We start from the raw sequence: 7,559 nt of genomic DNA, 5'->3' as shown, positions 1-7,559 counted from the left end.
GGTTGCTCGCTTTTTCGGGGGCTGGCGGTTTTCTGCGTTTACGACAGGGCGCTGCCGTCGCGCGGCGCTGACGCGAAGGGCGCGCCGGGGCTGCGCGCGGCCCTTTCCCCGCCCGCCGCCGCCGCCGCCGGAGCCGCTCCCGGATCCGCCGCTGGATCCGCCGCCATCGGGGCCGCGCCGGGGCCGCGCAGGTGAGGGAGGCGCTGGGGTCGCACCAGAGCCGCTCGCCTGCCGCGCTGGCACCTCCCGCGCCTACCGAGACCCCCCAGCCCCGCCCCGCCGCTCCCGCCGGTTCCGGTGGGGCCGCGTCCCCGCCCCTCCCCGGCACACGCAGCGCCCACCGGGACCCTTCCTTCCTCCCCGGGCCTGGTTGGCGAAGGCGCCTTCCCTTGGCGGTGGCTTGTGCCGGAGCAAGGCCTCAGGTCTCGGTGCCACACCGTGCGGCAGCTGAGGGTTTGAGAGTTTTTTTTTTCATTTTTCCACCTTTAGAAAATTTAAAAATGGCGAAGTTTGTGGCACCTGTGATCCAGGACAACCCCTCCGGCTGGGGCCCGTGTGCTGTGCCCGAGCAGTTCAAGGACATGCCGTACCAGCCCTTCAGCAAAGGAGACCGCCTGGGCAAGGTACCTGTGCCGTGCTGGGCACCCCTGCATGCTGCCTCCCGTGCTCGCTTTTGTTACCCTGGCTGCTCCTCCGGCACCCTTGGCAGTGCGTCCTAACACACTGTGAACACCTAGCAGGGCTGGCAGGCAGAGCTGGGAGTCAAAAGGATTAAACATGGAGCATATGTTGTGTTAATGCTTACTTTTAACTGTTTGTGCTCGTTCTTAGGTGGCCGATTGGACAGGAGCCACGTACCAGGATAAAAGATACACAAGTACGTGTGGTCTGCTGGCTGTCTCTGGGGTTTATTTTCTGCAAAGTTTCCTTCTAAGCGTCGTTCCTGCTTCCATGTCTCATACCCACCCTGTAATTACCTGCACACCTCAGCAAGACAGGCAGCTTACTTTAGGAAGCGTGCTTTACCCTTGGGAGAGCTCTGTGGGGCTCTCCCTGTCCTTGCGGCTTACTCTGGGTTTTTGTACTGCCTGGGCTGGTAAGGGAGGTGTGGAGGGGGAGTAGACATGCAGGTATAAGGCAGGAGTCCTAGTTTAGATATCAGACTTTGGTGAAGGCAGATGGGGAGAGAAAGAGGCAAAGCATCAGGGTTTTTCCTTAGGACCTTGGTGCTGAGTTGCTTTGTTTTGTTCCCAGACAAGTACTCATCACAGTTTGGGGGTGGAAGCCAATATGCTTATTTCCACGAGGAGGATGAGACCAGCTTCCAGTTGGTGGACACAGCCCGGACACAGAAAACAGCGTACCAGAGGAACCGCATGAGGTTTGCACAGGTAGGGTGTCCCTGAGACAGGATGAGAGGGAGCTTCAGCCCCACAGGATTCTTCCCAATTAATCGGTTCCTTTTTCTCTCTGTCATTTCTGCAGAGGAACCTTCGGAGAGACAAGGACCGTCGGAACATGCTGCAGTTCAGCATGCAGACACTGCCAAAGAGTGCCAAGCAGAAGGAGAGGTGAGGCTGCAGAGATGGGCATACTGAGCTCGGGTTGGAGTGTGTGAACATACTGTTGATGAATTTGCAAACTTACAGTAACAGAATCTGCTGGAGCAAACAGTCAGCAGAGAATTTCAGGGTGTTTTGAGTCCAGTGCTGTTCTAGTATCATTAGTACTTAAAAGCATGGATTTCAAATGGCTTCCTAATAATTTTAGAAATCTTTAGTTGTGTTTAGAAAGTAATGGTGGTATTCTAAAGAGTGAATATCCTTTCTGAAAACTGCATTTCAGTCTTCAGGTAGAACTATATAAAGAGCTGCTCAGAGCTAAGAACAGACTTCTTAATGCCTTGGGTGTCTTGATCAACAGATGGCTCAACAAATGTCTCAGGAGCTCAGTGTCTGAAAGCAGTGCTCCTCTGGTAGTGGTTTGGAAGTGGAGGAGTGGTTGTGGCATATAGGAATCACGGCTTTTCTCACATTTGTCATTTTAGAGATCGTTTGCGCCTACAGAAGAAGTTTCAGAAGCAGTTTGGAGTGAGGCAGAAGTGGGACCAGAAATCACAGGTAGACAAACTGATCAGCATTGTGCCCCCTCTGATGGTTAAGTTTCTGTGGCTGCACTCACAGGGCAGCTCCTCTCGCACAAATCCTGATGTGTCTCCATTTCTCTCTGTACGTGTCCCCCCTCTGGCCGCACAGCAGAAACCTCGTGACTCCTCTGTTGAAGTTCGCAGCGATTGGGAGGTGAAGGAGGAGATGGATTTCCCTCGACTGATGAAAATGCGCTATCTGGAGGTGTCAGAACCACAGGACATGTGAGTTCCTAAGACAGCCCTTTGCTTGCTCCTTGAAGTGACCGGATTTTTGGAAAGCGGGAGCTCAGAGGTCTCCTGCCTGGTCCCAATGTTCTCTATGAAGTACCAAAACCAAGGGGAGATAATGAAACACCCAGCAGGCCCTGCGTGGTTCATGGGTGGTGTTATCTGTAAGAGGGGTATCCAGATGGTCCTCTTATCTTTGCAGAGAGTGCTGTGGAGCCCTAGAGTACTACGACAAAGCCTTCGACCGCATTACAACAAGGAACGAGAAGCTCCTGAGGAGCATTAAGCGCATCTTCCATACCGTCACCACTACGGATGACCCAGTTATCCGAAAGGTATCCACCAGTTTGTGAAATTCAGTGTGGGCTGTTGTTGGAGACCAGCTGTCACCATCAGACCAAATGGCAAAAGCAAGAAGCATTGGTACCAGCATTACTGGTACCAGTATTTTTCTGAGGTGGAAGGCAGAGCTAGATTAAGGCAGAGGTAGGAGCACTGGCCAAGGAAAAGCTAAAATTCTGGAAGGGCAAGAAGACCAGTACTTGAGGTATGTTGGGAAGAAAACTTAGGTCAGAAACATGATCCTTGGGCCTTGCTTTTGAAGGTGAGGAAGGCTCAGACATTTCTTTTTTGTGACTTGATTTGCAGTGAGAAGCTGTGCATTTTCCAACAGAATTAATATTTCGTAGCAGTTTCTTACTTTTCCCTTGTGTGGGTGAGGGTGGGCCAGGATTGCTGTGTAGTACCTTACGCTTTGCTGGCAGTCGATGGGGTACTCACCAGTACAGCTTTCTCAGTCAGAACAGCAGAAGTCAGTGATCTGGTTTGCTAGCACTTCTTGTCCTTCCCTTATCCCTAGGGAAGGGATATCTATTCTTATTGCTGAAACAGTTTTCTCCTCCTTCTATATTCACAGCTGGCCAAGACACAAGGGAATGTGTTTGCCACAGATGCCATCCTGGCCACACTGATGAGCTGCACTCGTTCTGTTTATTCCTGGGATATCATTGTCCAGAGAGTTGGATCCAAGCTTTTCTTTGACAAGAGGGACAACTCAGATTTTGGTGAGGAAAAGTCCTGAAAGGAATTTCTGCAGCTGTAGGGTCATATTTTCTTCATGCTTACTTAGGTGTCCACACTGAGCCCCCTGAACAAGCTTATTACTGCAGTATGTGTGATAGCTGTGTGGGGAACTTCAGTATTGAAGTATTCTGCTCTGATGTGGGGCTAGCAATTCACTAAAGCTGACATAGTTACTCCCCCAAGTATAACCATTTGCATCTGGTTTTCTTCCCAGACCTCCTGACAGTGAGTGAAACAGCCAATGAACCACCACAGGAAGAGGGTAACTCTTTTAATTCTCCACGCAACTTGGCCATGGAAGCTACCTACATCAATCATAACTTCTCCCAGCAGTGTCTGAGGATGGTACGGTAGAACTGTGATGAGTAGTGGGTCTGTGCTCCAGAGTCTCAAGAAGAGGCTTCATTAAGGCTGCTTTAATACAGAACAGAAGCATTTTAATTGACAGTTGTGTTATACCAATGGTCTTTCAGTTTTGAAAGAGGTGGGATTATTTCTGGTGAGCAGTGTGACTTTGTTGTAGAAAGATTTTCACCTTGATTTCACAGAGTATCATCCTACTCCCATTGATGATGTAGACAGGCTTCTCAGTACACTTAAGGAAGCCTAAGTGCCAGTACAAGTACTGCTTATAGTGCTGTGACTAATGTGGGCATGAGGCTTTCATCAGCTGTCTTAATGTTTTGGTGTTTCTCTACATAAGGGAAATCAGCTACTGTTGCTGTAAAAGAATATTTTTCCAATAAAGGAAAGCTGTCTCCTAACATGCTCTGCTGTTTTCATCTTCAGGGAAAAGAGAAGTACAAGTTTCCCAACCCAAACCCCTTTGTGGAGGATGACATGGATAAAAATGAAGTAGCCTCTGTTGCATACAGGTAAGTTGATATTTCTGATGCCCAGATTTGGCAGGGGGCAGGATGTCAGTGTGATACAGAAGCAAAACAGGTTGGGAATGTTATTGATAGAAGCTTTACCTTGAGAGGGATTCATGGATGACCTCACAGTGAAAAGATAAAGGAGGAAAGGATTTTGCTGGATGCTTACATGGATCTGGAAGAGACCGAAGGTCAGAAATAACCAGCTGGATTGTTTATTGGCAGGTACCGAAGGTGGAAGCTGGGAGATGATATAGATCTCATTGTCCGCTGTGAGCATGATGGAGTGATGACAGGAGCTAATGGAGAAGTGTCATTCATCAACATCAAAACACTGAACGAGTGGGATTCAAGGGTGAGGAAGAACAGGATCCCCAAGCTAACTCTAACTGCTTCACTGCTGCCTGACATGCCAGGTACAGCAGGGAAGATGAGACAAACATCTGGCCGTGTTCCCCGGATGTTACATTCCACTAAGGAGTATAACTCTGGTAGACAAGCAATGCTGATGAGATTCTCCCCTAAATGTGAGGTAGCTGGCTTGAACCCTCTTGTCTCCCTGGGTGTTCAGCATAGTAGCCAGTCTGTTCTTACGGTTCTCTAGAATTCTTTCCTCACAAACTGCCCCTTCTAACTAGTGCCACAAATGTTGAGCAATCCCAGCTGTTTGGATTTCTCCCTTCCCAGTGCAAGAGCTTTCTCTGTAGGCTGCAGTTCGCACTCCCTCATGTAGTACCATAGGCTAGACAGCTTCCCTCTGTGATGACAAGGTGGCTGAAGAGATGGCTGCTGCTGGCTTGTCAGGCTGACCCTGGTTCCGATTCTCCTCTCAGTATTGCAATGGGGTGGACTGGCGCCAGAAGCTGGACTCTCAGAGAGGGGCTGTCATTGCCACGGAGCTGAAGAACAACAGCTACAAGCTGGCCCGCTGGACATGCTGTGCACTGCTGGCTGGATCAGAGTACCTTAAACTCGGGTAAGGGGGGCGGTTCACACCAAATGTCTTCCAGGTGCATTTTCTAGTATTAAACTTGGTGTATGGCTGAGTGAAGCATTTACAGAACAAGTAATGCTAAAATCACCCAGTGTTTGAGTGGCCAAAAAAGGAAAGCTTGTGGTGAGGGCACCAGCCTTGGTGTAAGCTGCTTCCTCTCAGCATCCAGCTGTGACTCACCCCACACACGAGGGACAGGTGGCCTGTGTGGGCTCTCAGCCTCTTTGCTGTGGTCACCAACAAGGGAAATAAATACAGTGACTGTGGTGCCTCTCGGGTATCTGATTGAGATCTTCAGTGCCTTGTAACTGAGAAACTAGGTGGTGAGGGGAGATACAACCACACCTTTTTTTTAAACTGTCAGCTTAAAATCAGTTGAGTACTGCAGGTAATGAACAAGAGGCTTTTGCTAAATGAATTCTAGTGGTTCTGCCACCCTCAGTTCCATCCACAGACACAGAATTTATTCTTTTCCATATTTTTCATTCCAAACTCCCAGCTAATCGTGCTATTTCTTAATTTTATCTGTGGGGCTAATTCTTCTTTATCTTTTGTACCTCTCCATCCGATTTGGGGATTTCCAGGTGCATCACAGATTGACAGTTTGTAGCCAAGAAATCCTCTTAGCTTTCAGTGTTGGAGTATTAGGATTTTTCAGCCCAGAAAACAAAAATAAGATGATCACGCTGCTTTTCTTGCTGGTGTTCTGCTGTCTGGGCGTAATCTCCTGATACCCCTGTGGTTTCTTCTTGCCCCCCAGGTATGTATCCCGTTACCACGTGAAGGATTCTGCCCGCCACGTGATCCTGGGCACACAGCAGTTCAAGCCAAACGAATTTGCCAGCCAGATTAATCTGAGCATAGAGAATGCCTGGGGCATCCTGCGATGCGTCATTGACATCTGCATGAAGCTGGATGAGGGGAAGTATCTCATCCTCAAGGACCCCAACAAGCAGGTGATCCGCATCTACAGTTTGCCTGATGGCACCTTTAGCTCTGATGAAGATGAGGAGGATGAGGAGGAAGAAGAGGAAGAGGAAGGTTTGTAGCCTACTTGGAGCTTTATGCTTTAAAGTGATGTTCTAGTCGGTTATGTATGGTTAAGTCCAGAGTTAAAAGGTCAGATCTGACCAGTGCAATGGCAGGAGAGGAACAAGGCTGGAGAATGTGTGGTCCCAAGGATGGGACTCTGTTGAAAAGGTGTGGGTGACATTGGGAGTACTCAGCTGGAAGAAAAACAGCACCTAGTTGGAGATGCAGATGTTGTGCCTCTGTACAGATACTTGATGAGGACTGATTTTAGCAGGGTTTGTGGGGAGGTCCCACATCCAGAGCACTGTGTGGCAGAATGAAGCCTGCCAAGAAGCCCTTCATTCAGCAGCCCCAAGGTCTGCAGGAGTGGGTGGGTGCTAATTTCTGTTGGTTCTGGGATATTTTTTGACTGCAGTTTTAGAAATGGCAGTGACTATAAGGTGACACATTTCAAATGCGTGGTGACAGAGCGCAATTGAGGGAACGTGGTGAAGGCTTTTCTGAAGTGACTCTTGAAGCTGAGCAATCACTGGCTGGTCTGGATGTGAGTTTTGGAGCATCAGTGGTGCCCAGTGGACAACTGCTGCCTTCCCTTTGCTGCCTAAAACCATCTCTGATGTGAGATCTATATGTGCTCCACTGACAGAGGAAAACCATTTATCCTAGAGCTCTTGCTTCTGTGATAGGAAAATATCTCCCAGATTATTTTTAGGCTGTAAGCTTAGCCCAGCTGCTCTGGATTTTATTATGGAAATGTTAGTTGGGTTGCTGCGTAATTTGCCTAGGAATGTAAATTGTTTATGACGAGTGTGTGGTCTTGGCTGATGGGCAGGTTTGTTGGGAAGCTGGACAGAGGCAAGGAGACAGTTGGAGGTGGGATGAATTTCCCAAAGTGACAGCCTTGGTTTTTTGTGTTCCTTGTGGCATTTCCTTGACAGCGAGGGTTTAATTTTGGGGTTTTCTTCCTCCAGCTGCATTCACCTAATTTCTGCTTCTCTTCTTTTTCAGAGGAAGAGAGCTGAACCCTGCAACCAGCACCGAGGGAGGGGCTGCAGTGCCCGGGGAGCCCCAGTCCCGGGGCTGGGCTGTGGCTGTACCTTTGCCCCGGCTGTGCTGCACATCGATCATAAATGGGGGAAAGCGGAATAAAGTTGATTTTTGCCGACTTCCGGCGCTGTATGTGTGTGTGTGTGTGTGC

The 7,559-nt window shown here is 49.2% G+C and overlaps 1 protein-coding gene across 2 annotated transcripts; it reads left to right on the top strand.

Moving 5' to 3' along the window:
* The first annotated feature begins 33 nt into the window (after nt 1-33).
* Nucleotides 34-7,526, top strand: EIF3D (eukaryotic translation initiation factor 3 subunit D). 2 transcript variants are annotated; one of them, XM_054631755.2, is made up of 15 exons: nt 34-191; nt 490-623; nt 832-877; nt 1,255-1,391; nt 1,486-1,571; nt 2,048-2,120; nt 2,259-2,371; nt 2,580-2,712; nt 3,294-3,441; nt 3,675-3,805; nt 4,250-4,335; nt 4,561-4,690; nt 5,169-5,311; nt 6,090-6,370; nt 7,370-7,526. In XM_054631755.2, exons 2-15 carry the CDS (start codon nt 501-503, stop codon nt 7,381-7,383), a joined length of 1,644 nt encoding a protein of 547 aa, XP_054487730.1. In that variant the 5' UTR covers nt 34-191; nt 490-500; the 3' UTR covers nt 7,384-7,526. The 2 variants fall into 2 exon arrangements, with proteins under 2 accessions (XP_054487730.1, XP_054487729.1); XM_054631754.2 differs by having other exon boundaries at nt 2,256-2,371.
* The last annotated feature ends 33 nt before the right edge of the window (nt 7,527-7,559 follow it).

The sequence above is a fragment of the Agelaius phoeniceus genome, chromosome 5 (genome assembly GCF_051311805.1).
Source record: "Agelaius phoeniceus isolate bAgePho1 chromosome 5, bAgePho1.hap1, whole genome shotgun sequence".
NCBI classification, from domain to species: domain Eukaryota; kingdom Metazoa; phylum Chordata; class Aves; order Passeriformes; family Icteridae; genus Agelaius; species Agelaius phoeniceus.
Note: the sequence above shows the minus strand (reverse complement) of the source record. Positions and strands in the feature narration are given on the sequence as shown.

Excerpts from the sequence above, each read along its gene's own strand:
- EIF3D (XM_054631754.2), top strand. The coding sequence starts at position 501 with ATGGCGAAGTTTGTGGCACCTGTGATCCAGGACAACCCCTCCGGCTGG. Across the intron at positions 878-1,254 it reads CCAGGATAAAAGATACACAA|ACAAGTACTCATCACAGTTT; the intron begins GTACGTGTGGTC and ends TTTTGTTCCCAG. Across the intron at positions 4,336-4,560 it reads GTAGCCTCTGTTGCATACAG|GTACCGAAGGTGGAAGCTGG; the intron begins GTAAGTTGATAT and ends GTTTATTGGCAG.